General features: G+C 49.7%; 1 protein-coding gene across 1 annotated transcript in view; it reads left to right on the forward strand.

Annotated features, from left to right (window-relative positions):
- Nucleotides 1-21,073, forward strand: part of LOC108790648 — a 73,251-nt gene that overhangs the window by 12,364 nt on the left and 39,814 nt on the right. Inside the window, exons 3-6 of the mRNA XM_018560959.1 lie at nucleotides 3,391-3,426; nucleotides 4,571-4,963; nucleotides 6,691-7,035; nucleotides 19,945-20,300. Of these exons, the coding sequence (XP_018416461.1) occupies nucleotides 3,391-3,426; nucleotides 4,571-4,963; nucleotides 6,691-7,035; nucleotides 19,945-20,300 (1,130 nt within the window). The remainder of the gene's footprint in view (nucleotides 1-3,390; nucleotides 3,427-4,570; nucleotides 4,964-6,690; nucleotides 7,036-19,944; nucleotides 20,301-21,073) is intronic.

Raw genomic sequence — 21,073 nt, forward strand, 5'->3', positions numbered from 1 at the left:
CGGGAGGTGAGCGAACACATACCGGCGTTCGCTCACCTCTTGATCCTGTCACGGCTCTCTGCCGTGACAGGGGAGGGGCTGGATTCCCCTCTCCCCGCTCCGATCTGCCAGCGGATCGGACGGGGGAGAGGGCGGGTACAGCTAGCGCTGCCTCTAGATAGGCAGAGCCAGCTGTCAGTCACGCAGCTGGGTGGATCCCGGCACAATTGTCGGGATCCGCTTTAGCTGCGGCGTCTCAGTATACCGCGAGCTGTAACTCGCGGTATACTGAGCTTAGGGTAACGGGAGGACGCTAGTTTGTGTCCTCCCGTTACCCTAAGGAGAACTATGGGGAAAATACTTAACCCCATAGTTCTCCTTTAATGTAAGCATGTTCAGACATGCATTACGTTGCTTGTTAAAATGCATTTGCTTTTGTAGCGCTCACCCCCGAAGGAGCCGCTGAATGATGAAATAGGTTCTCCTACCTGTTGGTTCCAGCTACCGGTCCCCTTTGATCAGCAACAGCACACCGACTCTCATGGACAGAATGGCTCGAGTCTTAGGGTTCCTTTTAAGGTTATTTATTTGCAAGTTCAATAGAAGAGAGAGGGTTTAGGGTCTGTAGGATGCCCTTGGAAATACTTCGGAGGACATCTTTCTCCCTTAGCAACAGCTAAGGCTGAAATCACTGTGATCTGGTCCCAGAGACCAATAGTAGTAACAATGCTGCGAACAGATACCTGGAATAGTGAGGGATCTCCCTTGTGGGTCCCAGACGGACGCTCGCACCAGCTCCTCTGCGGTACCCTTCAACAAGCAGACTCTCCCTCCAACCCAGCTTCCATCAGGTATTTTCCTCTTCAGGATCTGGAATATCTGTGCCCTCAGCATCTGCAACTGCCAAGGAGCACTCCAGTTTAGTAGTAGTATCGTCCTAAAACAAGGCACCCATCACCTGCCACGTGTATGGGCCCAGCAAAGTATCAGTGTATCCTTAGGCCTCCAGGCCCCTCAGCACCTGCCATGTGCTGAGGCCCAGGCCAGTTTGCTGCATCTCCACAGACCTCCTAGGGCGAGGCCCCTAGGTGGAAGAGAACTCTGCACAGTGTCCCCAGACCTTTTATTACCTGCCTTCAACCATGCCTCTGAGTCATCCTACTCAGGGATTGGCTAGGGTCGGGTGCATAGTCATAACCTGAGGATGGATCCTCCCTCACTGTATGCCAAGGCTCCCTTTTCCTCCACAACAGGAGGAGCAATCGATCCAGCAAATTCAGGGACACCTATAGAATGCAGAGCTCTGTATAATCAGTATCTAGACTGGTTACAGTCCAGGTATCTCTAAATTGAATAGCGACATTTTAGAGGGCGCTACACTTTAATGTATCCCATTCATTTTGAATGGGATGCTGATGCATCACAATGGACATAAAAATACACTCACTCCTCTTTATTAGGTACACCTTGCTAGTACTGGGTTGGACCCCCTTTTGTGTTCACAACTGCCTTAATTATTCATGGCATAGATTCAACAAAGTGCTGGAAACATTCCTTATAGAGTTTGGTCCATATTGACACAATAGCATCACACAGTTGCTGCAGATTCGTTGGCTGCACATCCATGACACGTTCCACCACATCCCAAAGGTGCTCGATTGCATTGAGATCTGGTGACTGTGGAGGCCATTTGAGTACAGAGAACTGATTATCATGTTCAAAAAACAGTTTGAGATGATTTTGGATTTGTGACGTGGCGTGGTTTCCTGTCAGCAGTAGCCACCAGAAGATGGGTGGACTGTGGTCATAAAGGGATGGACATGGTCTACAACAATACTCAGGTAGGCCGTGGCATTTAAATGATGCTCTATTGCTACTAAGGGACCCAAAGTGTCCCAAGAAAATATTCCCTACACCATTACACCACCAGCCTAAACCTCTGATACAAGGCAGGATGGATGCATGCTTTCATGTTGTTTAAGCCAAACTCTGACCCGACCATCCGAATGTCCCAGCAGAAATTGGGACTCATCACACCAGCCAACGTTTTTTCCAATCTTCTATAGTCCAGTTTTGGTGAGCCTTTGCACATTGTAGCCTCCGTTTCCTGTTCTTAGCTGACCGGAGTGGCACTCGGTGTGGTCTTCTGCTGCTGTAGTCTGCTACAACTGGACTTGTTATCTGTTCAGAGATGCCCTTCTCTTCTGCATACCTCAGATGTAACGAGTGGTTATGTGAGTTACTGTTGCCTTTCTATCAGCTTGAACCAGTCTGCCCATTCTCCCCTGACCTCTGGCACCAACAAGACATTTTTGCCAAGAGAAGTGCCACTCACTGGATATTTTACCATTCTCTGTAACCCCGAGAGATGGTTGTGGGTGAAAATCCCAGTAGATCAGCAGTTTCTAAAATACTCAGACCAGCCCGTCTGGCAGCAACAACCATGCCACGTTCAAAGTCACTTAAATCATCTTTCTTCCCCTTTATGATGCTCGGTTTGAACTTCAGTAGACCATCTTGACCATGTCTACATGCTTACATGCATTAAGTTGCTGCTACGTGATTGGCTGATTAGATCTTTGCATTAATGAATAGTTGAAGAGGTGTACCTAATAAAGTGGCTAGTGAGTGTATATTTGCACCTTTTTACTCTGACACAGCGCATGAAAGTAGTGCATTGCCTTGTGCTTTGGTTTGCTGCAACGCAGGTTCCTTATGGAAGTGGATTGAAGCACTTTTCAAAGTGAATGGCACCACACTACACAAACACACATAAGTTTCCTAGCCATGTGCTATGGTAATGTGCTCATGAACATTCCCATGTGCGATTCCAGCATCAGGACCTGTGTTGGTGGCCTGTGGGCTTTCATTGATGGCAGCGGGAAGGCCTCATTCACACGAGAAAAAGCCAGCACGTACAGCTCCATGCTGCGTGAACGGCCGTATTGGCTAGCTCCTGGGAAGGATAAGTGCTGCGCGTGATTGGTACGCAGCCCCTGTTCTTCTCTATGGGAGTACGCGGCCATACGCCGCCCTATGTTCACCCGCCCTGCACGTCCGTGCGGGTGTCCGTACTCGTATGGATGGATCCTGTCTGAGTCAGGAGAACCGCACCCGTACGGACCTGCACTTGGGGTGAGCGTAGGGTGGCGCGTGGCCGCGTACTCCCATAGAGAAGGACAGGGGCTGCGTACTAATCACACGCAGCACCTGTCCTTCCTGGGAGCTGCTCGCACGCAGCACAGAGCTGTACCTGCCGGCCTTTTCTCGTGTGAATGAGGTCTAAGAGATACTGCTGAGATCATTGAAAATTAATTGACGGTTGCATTTGACCTGCAGTTCACATTCTCACCTGATTCTGACCAGCTTCAAGTGAGTTTTAAATTAATTTACTCTCTTTTTCACGGCTAGGAGTACAAAGCAGGCACGTGCGGTCAGGGGAGGCAGGTGAGGCAGAGCCTCACCTAGTATTATGGAGGAAAAAGCTGTCAGCTTCAAGTCTGAAGCTGGCAGCTTTTTCTCCATTCAGATCGGCTTCTAGCAGGTTACACAGCATGGAAATCCTCCCCGCCGTGTAACCTGTCATGGAAATCCTCCCCGCCGTGTAACCTGTCATGTACAGAGCGCTGCCTGTTAATTACAGGCGGCGCTGCATCCAGCTTTTGACTGGTAGTTAGGTTAGACAGCAGCGGGCTTCCCCACTACTTGTGTAACCTAACTATTGAAGCCAGAGCTGTCACAGCCTCTACTCGTTGTTAGAGACGTAAGCTCTGTGGATGGCTTGGATCAATGGCAAAGCGCCATTGGTCCAAGCTGTCCAATCAAAAAAAGAAAAAAAAAACACTGAGGCCATCGATCTCGATGCCTCAGCAGTGACAAGCAAGTGAGGGACAGGGAGGCTCCTCCCTGTCTCCTCCCTTCCTCCTCCCACCTTCACACTACCTTGGGGACCGGGTTGGGGCTTAGACGGGCTGGAAGCGGGGTCTCGGCGGGCTGGGGGCTGGGTGGGTCATGTTAAGGGCGAGGCTGGGGAATGCCTCACCCGGAACCAAAGGTACCAGCGCAAGTCACTGGTACAAAGATGTGCACGATTGTAAATGTGAGACCATATAATCACTTACAGCAACTCTGCACAACGTAAACTGATCTGAAATAAATGTATATAGATTGGTAACAAGGTGGAGACCCCCACCCAACAAAAATGTAACATTGTATTAATATATTGTTTATCAGTCTCCTCCTAGTTATAAGATTGACCGATATGCTCCAAACTAAATGAGCCAAAACTAACCTGATATATCCATTAAACTGCTAATCCTCTTCTCCTCACCTCTCCTCTCCTCCCCTGCCTGACATCAGTTATTTCCAGCCTACTGAAGTAAAATATATGAATACGGATTGTCCAGAAATGGTTATTTTTGATCAGAACTTCAGACTAAAGTCAAAATAATTAATTGAAAGAGATGACTATGAATATAAATATTTCTGTCAAGTGTAGTTTGCAAAATTGTTAATTATTACTTTAAATTTAAGAAGAAAATTGCATTAAAAAAATACAGAATAAATATGAATATGATTTGCTTCCCCTTAGGAGACGTCTACAGTGACAAGTCCTTCTGTACAGAGCAGCCTGACTCCATAAGGGTGGAAAAAGGAGGATCAGTGATCATCCCTTGTCACTTCTCTTATCCCAATAATATTACACCAACAGAGGTGAGAGTGTACTGGAGACGAGGCACAACAGGAGGCTATTGTGGAAACAATCCATTCATTTACAATCACACTGAGAACTGGACACATGGAAACTATACAGGACGGATCAGTATGGAGGGAAACCCTGAGAAGGTGAGAACAGCGACAATCAGAATCCAGAGACTGAAGGAAACAGATGGACCCATGTTCTGCTGTAGGATCTCACTACGTTATAATGGGGATAAAAAGGAAGAGTGGCAGAACCGGCATGGAACCCATATAAAGTTCAAAGGTAAAATTTGTAAATTAAATTTTTTTAAATATTTGCCACCCTGCAGGAGGAGGACAGACTCATAGCTCCCTTCTGTCTGAATGACCCTGCAGGAGGAGGACAGACTCATAGCCCCCTTCTGTCTGTGTCACCCTGCAGGAGGAGGATAGACTCACAGCTCCCTTCTGTCTGTATCATCCTGCAGGAGGAGGACAGACTCATAGCTCCCTGCTGTCTGTGTCACCCTGCAGGAGGACAGACTCATAGCTCCCTGCTGTCTGTGTCACCCTGCAGGAGGACAGACTCATAGCTCCCTGCTGTCTGTGTCACCCTGCAGGAGGACAGACTCATAGCTCCCTGCTGTCTGTGTCACCCTGCAGGAGGACAGACTCATAGCTCCCTGCTGTCTGTGTCACCCTGCAGGAGGACAGACTCATAGCTCCCTGCTGTCTGTGTCACCCTGCAGGAGGACAGACTCATAGCTCCCTGCTGTCTGTGTCACCCTGCAGGAGGACAGACTCATAGCTCCCTGCTGTCTGTGTCACCCTGCAGGAGGACAGACTCATAGCTCCCTGCTGTCTGTGTCACCCTGCAGGAGGACAGACTCATAGCTCCCTGCTGTCTGTGTCACCCTGCAGGAGGACAGACTCATAGCTCCCTGCTGTCTGTGTCACCCTGCAGGAGGACAGACTCATAGCTCCCTGCTGTCTGTGTCACCCTGCAGGAGGACAGACTCATAGCTCCCTGCTGTCTGTGTCACCCTGCAGGAGGACAGACTCATAGCTCCCTGCTGTCTGTGTCACCCTGCAGGAGGACAGACTCATAGCTCCCTGCTGTCTGTGTCACCCTGCAGGAGGACAGACTCATAGCTCCCTGCTGTCTGTGTCACCCTGCAGGAGGACAGACTCATAGCTCCCTGCTGTCTGTGTCACCCTGCAGGAGGACAGACTCATAGCTCCCTGCTGTCTGTGTCACCCTGCAGGAGGACAGACTCATAGCTCCCTGCTGTCTGTGTCACCCTGCAGGAGGACAGACTCATAGCTCCCTGCTGTCTGTGTCACCCTGCAGGAGGACAGACTCATAGCTCCCTGCTGTCTGTGTCACCCTGCAGGAGGACAGACTCATAGCTCCCTGCTGTCTGTGTCACCCTGCAGGAGGACAGACTCATAGCTCCCTGCTGTCTGTGTCACCCTGCAGGAGGACAGACTCATAGCTCCCTGCTGTCTGTGTCACCCTGCAGGAGGACAGACTCATAGCTCCCTGCTGTCTGTGTCACCCTGCAGGAGGACAGACTCATAGCTCCCTGCTGTCTGTGTCACCCTGCAGGAGGACAGACTCATAGCTCCCTGCTGTCTGTGTCACCCTGCAGGAGGACAGACTCATAGCTCCCTGCTGTCTGTGTCACCCTGCAGGAGGACAGACTCATAGCTCCCTGCTGTCTGTGTCACCCTGCAGGAGGACAGACTCATAGCTCCCTGCTGTCTGTGTCACCCTGCAGGAGGACAGACTCATAGCTCCCTGCTGTCTGTGTCACCCTGCAGGAGGACAGACTCATAGCTCCCTGCTGTCTGTGTCACCCTGCAGGAGGACAGACTCATAGCTCCCTGCTGTCTGTGTCACCCTGCAGGAGGACAGACTCATAGCTCCCTTCTGTCTGTATCACCCTGCAGGAGGAGGACAGACTCATATCGGAGGACAGACTCATTCCAGAGTTCCTCCTTAATGAATATCTTTTTTCCTTTCTGCAGACCAGTTCTCCGTAGAGCAGCCGGATGTTGTCCCTGCTGTGATGGGAGAAGATATCTCTATACCATGTGCTGTTCATTATAAGTCACCGGATTTTATAGAGGAGATTATCTGGAGGGTCGGGACAAGTGATGTGTGTTCTGAAAATCCTGAATTTTTAAGATGGAATATACAAAACATGACACACAAGGTTGGGCGATGGACGTTACAGAAATCTGAGAACATCTTCTCATTGCACATAAAGAGAGTTATAGATTTTGACAGTCGGCAATATTGCTGTGAGGTGATTACAAAGCTAAGAACAGAGAAACAATCATCGGCACACTGCACCCAGGTAGTGATAGCAGGTAATCACATTTTAGTTTTAAACATTGCAATGCCCACTGATTGTAGAAATCCAAGAGAACTTTCTGGGTGCTTTAACCCTTTCTCTGCCAGGTCCTGAGCTCCATGTTTGACCATTTTTGCAATTTTTCTATTACAACTTTCAGAGTTTATATAAAAGACCCCCAAACCAAATGTTTTCCGAAAGCACAGGGCCCTTATGCTAAAAAAATGGCACTACTTATTATGTAGGTCCCATAACCGTGTCACTAGGGGGGTGCAGACCTCTCCGGGTAACACCATTGGAGAGGGTGACTCCAAAATGTCTCACAGTCATTTCGGTGTCAACCCCTCAGAACAGTCAGGCACTCGGTCATGGACCAAGAGCCTGACAGTTGCATGGGAGAGGAGGGGAGCTGGCGGCATGCCATATCCCACTGGGTCAATGTCCCCTTCTCTCTCTGCCGGCGTCCATCACCACTATGGCCGCCTGCAGGTAACCGTGTGTGACGTCATCTTGCCTGTGCGCAATGACTATGAGTGTGCGTGATTATGTCTCACACATGTGCGATGGCATCATGGCGGGGTGTCACCTGATGGCCACTCCGGATGACACCACACTATTCTGACTCCGATTGTTGTGCTAGTGCTTATCCCTTGTTGAGACATCTATGCCTGGCCTGTATAAGCAGATTCAATCACTGAGGACATTCATTGTCAGATAGCTGAACTCACCAATACCGTTTCATCCACAAAGGTTGCTTTATTCTGTACATCAGACAACAGGATACAGCAGATGGATGGTTTTCAGTATTATGCGGCCAAAAGATGATGCCCTTGGGGCGTGTCCTGGACATGGCGGAGTGAGGCAGCACCTAACGAGAGCTCTGTGCTGTTTGCCCGGGACAGCTGAATAGCAGACGATCTAAGCGGACTTTACCCCACGTTAACGGTGGATCCCATGCTCGGTAAGGGTAGGGGACCCCGTCAGACGGATCTCTTGGACTTATTTGCGGAGCAGAAGCCACGACAAGGCCAGATCCCAACATGGCGACCACCCGCTCGGCGGCATCGTGTGTGACCCCGAACAAAAAACTCCCCAAGTCCCTCTCACTTTCGGCTCATACACTGACCCGCCAACCTAGCCCGCCGTCTTCGCCCATATGCACCCCTCTCCTACTGGATGAAGATTCACGTACGGGTCCCGAGATGTCCGGTGCGTGTGACGTGCCGGCAGGCGGTGATGACTGGAGGGCCTTCCTACCGCAACTATCCACCAAGCGGGACCTAGATGGTATGGCCACGAAGATCGTTGACGCCCTGCGGCTGGAACTCCAGGAGGTGAAACAGCACCTCTCCACCCTAGATAACCGAGTGGACTCGGTCGAGACGACGGCCGCATCTCTACAGGGTAGAATGGAGGCCATGGAAGCCGGTCAGGCCGCACACCAACAGCAACTCACGGCCCTATACCTGCAAGTTGATGACAGCGAAAATAGGAACCGCAGGAACAACTTGCGTCTCAAAGGCATCCGACAGGGGGCGGATTTAAAGTCTACACTGATAACTATCCTCAACCACTACCTTGACAAGCCTCCTGCCTCTGCGTTGGAATTAGACCGCGTGCACAGAGCTCAGGGGACTCGTTCTTTGCCATCTGGGATCCCGAGGGACGTCCTCTGTAGAGTTCATTTTTACGCTGTAAAGGAAGAAGTACTACGTCAAGCATGGAATAAGGGTCCTCTCGACTTCGATGGCTCCAGAGTCCAAATTATGCCGGATCTCTCCCGCCATACGCTTCGCATGCGCCGCACTATGAGACCAGTGCTGGATGTCGTCCGGGCCGCAAGAGACACTTATCGGTGGGGACATCCTTTTCATCTTATTGTGTCACGGGAGAACAGGGTGTTTCACCTACACGACCCAGCGCAACTACCAGACCTCTTTTCGTTTTTGGAGTCGGAGGCAGTCCCTGTTCCAAATTGGCTGGATTTCTCAACGGATCGCCCAGCACCAGGCCCGTCCACTCCACGGCCAGCCAGGCTATCGAGGCCCAGACAACGCTCTTATCTCTCCAGGGCACCCTGACCAGGAGCAGAGACTCCAGGGAGCCGTGAGTAGAGGTCCCCGTCGACCATCCCCGACCCCAAACTGATACATGGGGGTCCTCAGTCAAGACTGTGGAGCTATCCTTTTACCCACGTACTCACTGAGGTGTAGTGTGTTCCTCACGCACTAGATACAGGCCCTCCATGGCTATAGCTGTGGCCCATAAACACTTTGTCAGTATGGAGGGGTGGTGGAGTGGGGATGTGGTGCCCATCTGGTAACTACCGGCCTGACCGATTTCTGGTCCGGTCGTTCACCGAGCCATACCAAGGTTGAGTCCCGTGTCCGTGTGGGCCTAACGAATGTTTAGAAATGTTAAATGCTTTATACCTGGTTCGGTTTATATTTCCTTTGCTCTTTGCTTATATGTGGGCAGGGATACTCATGCCTCGTTTGGGCCGGACCCGAGCTCCGACGCCGGTCTGGGATGAAGTGAGCAGCCTGGGCCGTCATGGCCCTGTATGCAGGCTGCTGGGTAGCAGATATGTGTCACACCTATCCCAGATGGGTTGTGCGGACCTCTACCTACCCAAATTTTATGGGAATACTTGCTACCCGAAAAAAACATGTGAAGTGCTTATGTTATCCTCACTATTGGAGGGTATTTTTTTCTTTTCTCTTTTTCTGGCCATCCTGGTCTCACCCGGCACAACTCCGTTAATTATTCTATTGTTTATTTACTTCAGTTACATAGACCTGAGTTTTTGTACTAGTGTAATTGTGTTGCCTTACTGTTCTGCCAAAGGTCCTTCCCTATTGCCACCAAGGTGCTACTAGGTCCCCCAATAGGTTATCTCCCGCCCTTAGTAAGGGTGGGGGGTTCTTTAACTTTTAGTCAACCCGTAGTCGGGTCTGACAGGTGGTATCTTACATAGGCCCTGTATCTCCTAGTCCTTTAGGTCTCTCCTCCTCTTCCTCACTGGCTCCCAGCCATCCCCTGACCTTTCCTCCACTTTCCCCCCTGTCCCCGTTTCCTCCCCCGCCCTATCCTAGAGCCCTTACCTTTCCCTTGCCTACCTACCTCCCCCCCATCTCCTTATCTTACCCTCTTCTCTCTTTCTCTACCCAAACAGGCATGGCCAGACCGGGGGGCCCCGCCGCGAGTGGGGGAAGCGTCAAAGAGCTCAGATTCACATCGCTTAACGTTAGAGGTTTGAACATACCTGAGAGACGCTCCCGGCTCCTGGCTGACCTGAAGCGCTCTAGATCACAAGTAGTGTTCCTGCAGGAGACCCATTTCAAGACCCTGCAGGTTCCACGTCTCCATAACAGAGACTTCCCTGAGGCGTATCACTCCTCATCTCCCCTGGCAAAATCAAAAGGGGTTAGCATCCTGCTAGCCAGAACAGTGCCATGGAATCTTATAGATCTCCAGCGTGACCTGGAAGGGAGATTTACTTTTGCCAAGGGTCGAGTCGGGGAGACTGTCCTCACCCTGGCTAATGTGTATCGGACCAACTCGGACCAACTGACCTTCCTGAGACATGTTGTGTCCTCACTGCTTGAATTTTCTGAAGGGACCTTGATTTTGGAGGTTGATTTCAACTTTGCACAGGATCCTTTGCTTGATGTTTCCAGGGGGGCCTCGCACCTATCATACGCATACCTTAAAAAGCTGAAAGCTACATTGCAGGTGTTGCGCTTGGTGGACGCGTGGCGGTTCCTGCATCCCGGGGACAGAGACTACACTTATTTCTCTCAGGTACATCAGACGTACTCCAGAATAGATCTCTTCTTTGTAAACCACCAGGCCTTACCGTCCCTGCGCTCGGCATCCATGGAAAATATAGTTTTATCGGACCACGCCCCCGTTCATATGGAAATGGCCATACTACCGCCACGGTCCATAGTATCCTCCTGGCGTCTGAATTAATCCCTCATTCAGGACCCGATGATAAAAGCAGAAGTGGATAGTGCCCTCAGGGCATACTTCCTTACCAACTCTACATCGGTCCCTAGCCCTTCCGTGGTGTGGGAGGCACACAAGTGCGTGGTACGTGGGTATCCTTATACGGCACGGGGCGAGGCGTATGAGGGAAAGAGATGATGGGATAGCCCAACTGACAGACCAAATTCGTAGTCTGGAGACATGTCACAAGCAGTCCTTGGCACGGTCCTCCCAAATGGCCCTTCAGAAGGCAAGGGAGGACTTGAACTCCCTTCTTTACCAACGCACTAAACAACGCCTGGTGACGTGTAAACGCACCTTTTACGAATTCTCCAACAAACCGGGTAGACTCTTAGCAAGGGCGTTGGGGGGACCGCGATCCAAACTGTACATCCCGCACATTACCTCTCGACAGGGCACTAAACTATCACTATCGGATGACATAGCCTCTGCATTCAAGGACTTTTACGCTCACCTTTACAACCTAAACCAGGCTCAGCCTCATCAGGAAGTGCAGACACGTAGACTGCTCATAGAGGAGTACCTAAAACGGTCTGGGATGCTAACTTTGCCCCAACAGGTCAGGGATCTCTTTGAAACCCCTCTAACAGTGGAGGAATGGGATCTGGCTATTAAACAGTCCAAACCACGGAGGGCCCCGGGCCCGGACGGGTTCACCCTGTTGTATTACCGGTCCTTTGGGCATCTTCTGTCGCCGCATTTTTTGGAGGCCATCAACGCCCTCACATCGGGGGCTGCCCTGCCGGCAGACGCGTTACGCGCACACATCACGGTGATCCCGAAGCCGGGCAAGGATCCCTCTCTATGTGGCAGTTACCGGCCAATAGCGCTGCTGAACACGGATCTTAAATTATATGCCAAGATGTTAGCAAATAGGCTCTTGCCCTTCGTCCCGGACCTTGTCCACTTTGACCAGGTGGGTTTTGTGCCGGCTCGGGAGGCGCGGGACCACACTGCCAGGGTCCTGAATGTCATCCAGGCAGCAAGGCATCGCCCTTGCCCCCTCATGCTCCTCTCGATCGATGCCGAAAAGGCGTTTGATCGAGTGGACTGGCAATTCCTGGAGGCCACCCTGTGTCACATCGGGCTGGGGACACATATGCGAGCGTGGATCATGGCTCTGTACTCGTCCCCATCAGCTGCGGTCAGGGTCAATGAGACTCGCTCCAGGTATTTCCCCATCTCGAACGGCACCCGCCAGGGATGCCCTTTGTCACCGCTTATATTTGTCCTTACATTGGAACCCCTCCTCTGCACTATCAGGGCGGAGGATTCTATTGAGGGATTACGAATGTCCTCTGGCGCGCATAAATTAGCAGCTTATGCGGATGACCTGGTTTTCTTCATTTCCCGTCCATTGGTCTCACTGCCTCTCCTCCTGAGGGCGTTTAATGCCTATGGGGATATCTCCAATTTCTTGGTCAACCAGGCCAAGTCGGAGGTTCTCAACATAACTTTACCCCCCGGAGAGATGGCCAAGGTGAGGGCTGAATTCCAATTTCGCTGGACACAGTCAGGTTTAAACCACCTGGGGGTACACATAAGCGCGGACCCGGGTCAGCTATATATGGAGAACTATGTCCCATTGCTCCATACGATTAAACAAGACCTCTCCAATTGGCAATAGCTGACGATGACGTGGTTTGGTCGTTGTGCATCCCTAAAAATGACAGTACTTCCCAGGCTGGAAGCTGGAAGCTCTGTGGAGCTGTCACACAGAGCAGAAACAATGGGTGGGGATGGAACTGTCGGAATACCGAGCACCGCTTCCGGGGCTGGCGTGGCTCTCATCCCCGATACCTACAGAAGTATCCTTGCACCCACTTATCACTCCTACGCTGAGGGTGGCTAGGTCATCCCTCGGTAAGTCTGACATTTCCCCCCACCCGTCGCCCATGATACCTGTGCTTGGAGATCCTGACTTCCCTCCAGGTATGGAAAGCGGTCGGGTTCGAAGATTGCTGAGGGTGGGCAGGTTCCGCCTTTTTGACTTTATCTCGGGAGGGACCTGGCTCTCTATTGACTCTATACGGAACCTGACTACACCAATGCTAGATGAATGGAGTGCGACACAAATTCGTTATTTTCTGGTCTCTGTCCCCGGGGTGCGGGAGCTGTCGCGTCACCTCACAGAGTTCGAGTCCATATGTCACCAAGGGACTCCAGTACCACATGCCCTATCTATACTCTATAAGCTATTGTGCTCGCCGCCTCCGTCATTGTGTCCCCCTTTTATCCGGAGGTGGGAGTCCGAGTTGGGCAGAACCTTCACCACACAACAACGGGATAAAGTCCTATCCCTAGCCCATCGATCGTCCGTGGCCTGTAAATTTCAGGAATAAGGATACAAGATCCTGACCCGATGGTACCACGTTCCTTACATCCTAAACAAAATGAATGATTCACTCCCTTCGACATGCTGGCATTGTGGTCAGGCCATGGGTACTATGCTCCACATCTTTTGGCAGTGTCCTGACCTTGGCCCTTTTTGGAAGGATGTGAGGTCTACAATCAACCGGCTGGTGATTGGCGACATTCAAGACGATCCGGCGGCCTGTTTACTTCATATGACTGCCCATTCCACCAAAAATTACAAAAAATCCCTGACTATCCATATGTTGAATGCAGCGAGATCCTGTATTCCCTTGTTGTGGAGGAACACCAAACCCCCCTCGAAGAGACTATGGTTCTCTATCGTGGGCGAGATTTACTGTATGGAGGATCTGACAGCCTCCATTCATAACCAGGAGGAGCAGTTCCGCACCGTTTGGAGACCGTGGACCCACTTTGCAGCCACCCCTGAGTACCTCGCAGTGATGCATGCACAACCCTCTACTCCTTTAGTGGAGGGTTAGAGATTGAGGTCGTGGGCGCCATGGGCCTGGGCATGAGGAGATCAGCTCCCCACTACCGGTCGCCATGCCTCTGTATCTCTTCCCCTCCTGATTCTTTCATGCTTCTCTTAACTCTCTTAGGACTCGTACAGCCTGGAAGATACCGCCATGAGGTGGGAGCGCGCCCAATCTCTCCCAAGCAGTGTGTACTTAGCAATTAACACGGATCTGTTACAAACCCAGAGTGAGAGGGGAGAGTGCATCCCACGCAATGCCCATTTGCGAATTCAATAAAACCGTTTAAGCATGCCTTATGATAATGGTAAGACATGGGGTCTTGAATACAGCTCCATTAGGGAATTGGTTGAGATAAAGGATTCCTTATAAGCCGGTTTACTTGATGAGAGTTGGAGAGCTGTTAGTCATGGGTATTCCGTTGCTGGTGCAAACCTGCGTTCCTTGACCATCGGGGGACACGGGATATAGTGCAAATGTTACCTATGCTTACCAACTGATGTTTAATATGGCCCGCATATTCCTTAGACACCATGACCTGGAACTGTATTCTTCTCTATTACCGAGTACCATGTACGGCTCTGTTAGTCTGCAGTTGCAGTTATGTTTATGATGTAATGATCTGCCAATGATCTGTATTCAAATGTCTGTTTGACTATATGCTAATAAACGCATAATTAAAAATAAAAAAAAAGATGATGCCTTTCCTAGCGTACTATGCAGAATACATGTGTCCTTATTACATGTGGCTGTTAGCTGTGGCCATGACACAGGAAGTACTGCCCAACAAGAAGAAGGGTGGGGCATACATACAGAGGAAATGTGTCATCACATGAGGTAAGGAATTCAGAAAAAATAGGTGCATTATCACAACAGGCCACTAGATGGCAGCATATAACTAACATATAGAATGGCCATAGAAAAATGGTATAGAGAAAACACACTATATAAATTCTATCTAACATTAACTTCTATGCCCCATTGGGGCGGCACACACACCTTGGGACACCCCTGTCCATAACAGTTGCATAATTGTTTATCAACTCAATATTTTTGATAAAACCATCAGTAGTGAACACAAACATAGCAAAATTTAGAGCATTCTTCCTAAATTAGTTAATAAATAACAAATATTTGTAAATTTTAAAATGCAGCATTTTGCAAAACTGTGAAAATCCAATGAATGCAAATATACAACTTACACTAAAAATTTGGAGGTTGGCTTCACACCTAATGCGTTGTGGTAATGTTTGATCCACATTGGCGTCTATGCGATGTGTTAGTGTGCATGGCGATAAAATATCACATTCATACATTATGATACAACACAGCAGTTTACAACACGCGGCATAGCGTTGAATTGATGACGTCTCTGCCGTGACAGGGGGAGGGGCTGGATTCCCCTCTCCCCGCTCTGATCTGCCAGCGCTGACTGGCGGAACGGACGGGGGAGGGGGCGGGTACAGCTGGCTCTGCCTCTAGATAGGCAGAGCCAGCTGTCAGTCACGCAGCTGGGCGGATCCCGTCATTTAAGACGTGATCCGCTCCGTCTGCGGCGTCTCAGTATACAGCGAGCTGTAGCTCGTGGTATACTGAGCTTAGGGTAACGGGAGGATGCTAGTTTGTGTCCTCCCGTTACCCTAAGGAGAACTATGGGGAAAAACACTGACCCCATAGTTCTCCTTTAAGACGGTTTCCCAGCCAACCACAATTAAGCCAGCCAAACAACATGCAGCCGGCTTCCCTGGCAATCAGGAAGCCGGGCGGCATGTCATTACCCGCTACCGGCTTCCTGATTACCCGGGAAGCCTGCTCCGTGCCAGTGGAAGCACCGGTATTGGTATTCAGTATGGCGAGTGCCAAAAGCAAAATATCGGTACTCGTACTTGATACCGAAAAACCGGCATTGGTGCATCCCTAGTTTTGATTAAAACAATTTTTTGTATTGGGACAAGTAGATTGTCATGAAGGGCAAGTAGATTCGGCCCCCGCTTTAGCCCTTGGACAAGTCGTTTTTAAAAAAAAAATGTCCACACCCCTGATTACACAACAATGCAGAATACCATCAGCTATAGAGGACTACAAATCCCAGCAATACCATTATACAGCAATGCAGAATAGCATCAGCAATAGATGACTACAAAGCCCAGCAATACATTATACAGCAATGCAGAATAGCATCAGCAATAGAGGACTACAAAGCCCAGCAATAAATATTACAGCAAAGCAGAATAATATGAAGCTCTTGGTTCGCCGCCTGATGTCACCAGTGTCTCAGGATGGTTGTGCGGGCTCTCACCAGGGGTCCAGAGAGTTTCACGGGTGCGTGTAGGTGCAGCAGAGGCAGCTCCCTAATTAGGCTCTCAGGTGGCCAATGCAGACTGTCAGGTGATCAGTGCAGGCTCTCTGCTGGTCAGTGCGGGATCCATAATAATTAGTGGTGGCTCTGTGGTAGCTCCCAGGTGGCTAGTGTGGGCTCCCTAGTGTAGGCTGACCATTCATCCCTGATTTCTGGGGACAGTCCCCAGATTGAGGAGACCATCCCCTGACAAATGATGTCCCCAGAAATATAAAATAAAATTTTTTTGTTTTCTAATACTCACCTGATTCCTGGATCCAGACAAGCTCAGCCTCCCGTCTCCCACACTGTCAGAAGCTGGATACAGCGTGTGCTGGTTACTACTTAAACCGGCGCGCTGTGTGCAGCTTCTGAGAAGATACGCTATTAGCATAGCGGGGAAGGCGGCTGCGCATTTTGCATCACTACCGCTACGCTAATAGCGTATCTTCTCAGAAGCTGCACACTGCGCGCGTCGGTTTAAGTAGTAACCAGCATGGCTGTGCCTGCAGAGACGAGTATAGGATCCGCCTCCAGGCTCCACCAGGCTAACAGAGTAACTTTCAATGACAGGCAGCCGCCTGTTTCATTCGAAATCGGATCCCTGCACACGCCGGAACATACAGCTGTCCCTCCTCCGTGTCACGGACTTTACTGCAGTTCATTGTACAAAGTTTTTTTACAATGAACTGCAGTAAAGTCTGTGACACGGAGGAGGGACAGCTGTCAATACACACTGCGGGTGGCTGGCCGTGGACGGGGACAGGAGCGGCACTAATCTCGGGGGGGGGCAATTGCCCCGTTGCCCCCCCTGGATCCGCCACTGGTGCACAGTAAATAACACAAGAGTGACACACAAAAATATAAATAACCTGGATATTAGTGTTGAATCCTTTGTGAACCAGCTATAGCAAAAATAATCCTATGTGAATCTCAAAGCTATAGCAAGCGAAACAAAGGGGGTTATTCACAAAGCTGCTGAAGGATCTAGCCGTAGCTTCGGCTGATCCTTCGGCTAGCTTCGCCCCAGGACCAGTAGAACCAAAGGGCTGCTGTACGGGCTATTCACTATATCCCGTACAGCTCCCGAAGTTGGCCGAGGGGCTCAGCCGAGCCGAAGGCATATGCTTCGACTCGACTGAGCCCAGGTGAAACTCAAAGCTGGCCGAACGGCTGGACGGAGCCAGCCGTCATCTCACGGCTGGCTCCAGCCACTTGCACTGACAGATCAGCGTCTCTGGTAACCAGGTAACCAGGGACGCCCATCTGTCATTACGAAGAGAGCTTAGCAGAGCCGACGGTGATATGAAAGCCGACTCTGCTGAGCTCTCATGGTACTGATAGTTCAGCGTCCCTGATTACCCGGTAACCAGGGACGCTGATCTGTCAGTACCATGAGAGCTCAGCAGAGCCGGCTTTGATACCACCGCCGGCTCCGACAAGCTCTCATTGTAATGACAGCTGGTCTCGAAAGTTAGGCGGAGCTAGCTGCCACTGCTAGCTCCACCCAATCGTTTTCTCTTTTTTCTTCTACTTTTTGAAACTGTTTTTCTATTCTGCTCGGTACCTCAGAAGCAGAATAGCCGAACCAAATGCCGCTTGGCGACATTCGGCTATTTACTCACTGCTGTTCGGCATCTATGAGAATAGGCCGAACAGCAGCGAGTAGCCTGCCGGAGGTTCGGCTGAGCCGATCCAGATGTTGGATCGGCTGGGTCGAACTCCTTCTGCACTTCGGGTCGGCCGAACATGCTGAGCACGTTTGGCCGACCCGAAGCCATGCGAAGCAAGCCGATGTACGGCTGATTTTAGTCGGTGTACGGATGAAATCAGCCGTACCAGCCTGAAGTGAATAGCCGAACAGCGTTTGGCTCACTTCACTTCGGGTCGGTTTTTCACTCGGCTGCCTACGGCAGCTTTCTGAATAACCCCCAAAGTGTCCAATGATCGTAACCTGTACAGTGTTCTGCAAAAACATAAAACAAAGTGTCAACTGAATCTTTTACATCAAATTATCCAATCTCTCCATGTGAAGTTCTGTTGAACTCTTTTTTCTAAATCACTCTCCACAATTTAGTGTCTTTAACCCGTAAACCTTCTCACAGATGTATCTAATCATGCCATTTAGATTCTTCAGTGCTCCTTCCACAAGCTACTCATCTCCCTGCTAGCGACCCTTCCTCATATGTGATTAGTAGAGGTGCACCGAAATGGAATTTTTAAAACCGAAACGAAACCGAAATAAAAAAAAATGTCAGGCCGAAACCGAAACCCAATTTACTAGAACTACAATTATGAATGAATGGGGGTGATGTAGGGGTGATGTAGATCACTCCCATTCATTCATAATTGAGGATTATAGTTAACATGCCATATCCTCAACTATGTACACACACTCAGCCATCACTGATCACTGTGTGTTTGTACCTTGCTTTTCTCTCTGACACGCTGTCACAGGAGGCTGATCGAGCCGTGTAGAGAGGAAAGCCCAGCCTCCTGTGACAGTGATGTCTCCGCCCCCACACCGCTCTGCCGGACTGTGATAGGCGGCTGATCGGTGTGGGAGGAGAGATGCCGCAGCTCACAACGCTCTCGTCCTGACTCCTGCAGCGCTCGGCGGCTGTCACTTTCTTTTCTCCCCGCTGGAACAGCGCCCAGCGGGGAGAAAAGAAACCAGGGATGACCCGATGTATCGGCCGAAACATGGCTCTTTCGGCATTATGCCAAAAGTGCCATTTTCGGCCGATATGTTTCGGCGGCCGATATATCGGTGCATCCCTAGTGATTAGGTCACAAGCATTTATGTAGATCAAGCTTCTTTCCCCACCAATATTCTCAGCTGCAATAATCCACACTCCAGACTAACAATCTTCCTCCTTGCGATTTTTCTTTTCTATTCTGCCTATTCTTTGGGAGTTCTGGACCTTTGATGGTTGCCTATAGGGATGCACCGATACCACTTTTTTAAGACCGAGTACGAGTACCGATACTTTTGATCAAGTACTCGCTGATACCAATTACCGATACTTTTTCTTAAAGGGACAGGTCACATTTTTTCTAAAGCAATACAAACTAATGCTTTAAGGTCACTTTCTTAATATTATGATTCATGAGATGACGAGGGAGCATGACGCCGGCTTCCCGGCCAATCAGAATGTCGGGCACTGCATCATTACACAGCGCCCGGCTTCCGGATTTGCTAGCTTCCTGACCAATCGGGAAGCCGGGCAGCGCGTCATTGCATGCTACCCAGCTTCCTGATTGGCCGGGAAGTCGGCTCCATGCTCTCTCATCACAAGTGACGAGAGAGCATGGAGCCATTTACTGGCCAATCAGGAAGCCGGGCAGCGTGTAATGATGCGCTGCCCGGCTTCCTGATACAGGAAGTACTTGTGCTAGGTATCGGAGCATTTGGGCGAGTACGAGTACTCATCCAAATATTCGGTATCGGCACCGATACCGATACTAGTATCGGTATCGGTGCATCCCTACTTGCCTAATATAGTAGGTACTTCAGGGTCTCTGTCAGGTGCCTCTAACACTGAGGAAATTGGTTTTTGGATTTACTAAACAAAATGTACAGTACTTAATACCACAATGGCAGATTTACCAGTTTTGTATGGTTTGACCAATGGATTGGAAGCTCCATTAAATCATGTTGTGTGCATAATCAGCATCTGCTCACCTAATATTTTCTGTAAACGTAGCACATATTTTTTTTTTTCAGATCCTACTCAGAATGATTTCAGGTTCACAGTCACTCAGTCTGGGATAATATTGGCTAATGAAGGAGACTCTGTCACCATCAACTGCTCATACACCGTCCCACCAAACCAGAACCTTCTGTGGAGAGGAGTCTTCTGGAGAGTGGGCAGCCCAACAGGACCCTATGCCTATCACCCCTCTGATCTGATGGTTGGTTCCAGTTACCGTGGAAGAACTCAGCTGAGTGGACAGGCCGACCTCCAAATAAACGGGGTCCAAGATACAGATAACACCACCTATTACTGCTTTGTGATGCTGAAATTCTGCACTGGGGCAAATAAGTCCAACTCAATGCTCGTATATGGGGCTGGAACACAAGTAAATATGAATGGAAATGAAATACCTACAGGTAATAGAATTGTTATCCATTTTATTCAGGTCACAGAAGAAATCATTTAAAGCAGAGCTCCAGACAGAAATAACAAGATAATACAAACAGCCCATAAAAGATATGGAAAAATGTTTCTGCAAATTTCACCTTCAATCCAGAGATTTCCCCAACAGTTTCTGCCCTTAGAAGTCTTCATTATGATGACCAGAATCATTTAACTTACATCCTCTGAGCCCAGGTTATCCTGGACCCACCCCTGGGCCTGTGACTGGACAGAGAGGAGAGAAGCAGCACAGTGATGAGCTCATCTCTCTATCACTCTGCTCTCCCTTCCTATCAGGGTGCTTCTTGTCAGCACATGAACGGATGGGTACTTGTGCTTTTTTTCGCTCTCACACTCCAGCTCTCCTGTACAGGGACTGTAAGAGGGTGATACCAGGTCCCATTCAGGTATTTACACTGGAGCTCAGCTTAACCCCTTAACCTCTTAGTCACTGGCAGTGGCCTGTTTAAACAGAATCCTGGCGTCAATGGGACTCTGTTTACATTTGTAAAGTCGCCAGATCGCTTCTCTTGAAATTCAAGAAAATGGTGTGGGTTTGCCTCAGACTGGCTCATAAAGAATTATAACATAATAATAAGGGTCTAATGTTGCTGAACAACCTGCGTTTCTCAAACATTCTTCAGTCTCAGTCAGCTTTAAAAGCATGCAAAACCTCAAGGCATTCTAGTCTAAAATGTAAAAGACAAAAATGAAAAA

Source organism: Nanorana parkeri, unplaced genomic scaffold (assembly GCF_000935625.1).
Source record: "Nanorana parkeri isolate BGI_ZX_2015 unplaced genomic scaffold, ASM93562v1 scaffold491, whole genome shotgun sequence".
In the NCBI taxonomy this organism is placed as follows: Eukaryota; Metazoa; Chordata; class Amphibia; order Anura; family Dicroglossidae; genus Nanorana; species Nanorana parkeri.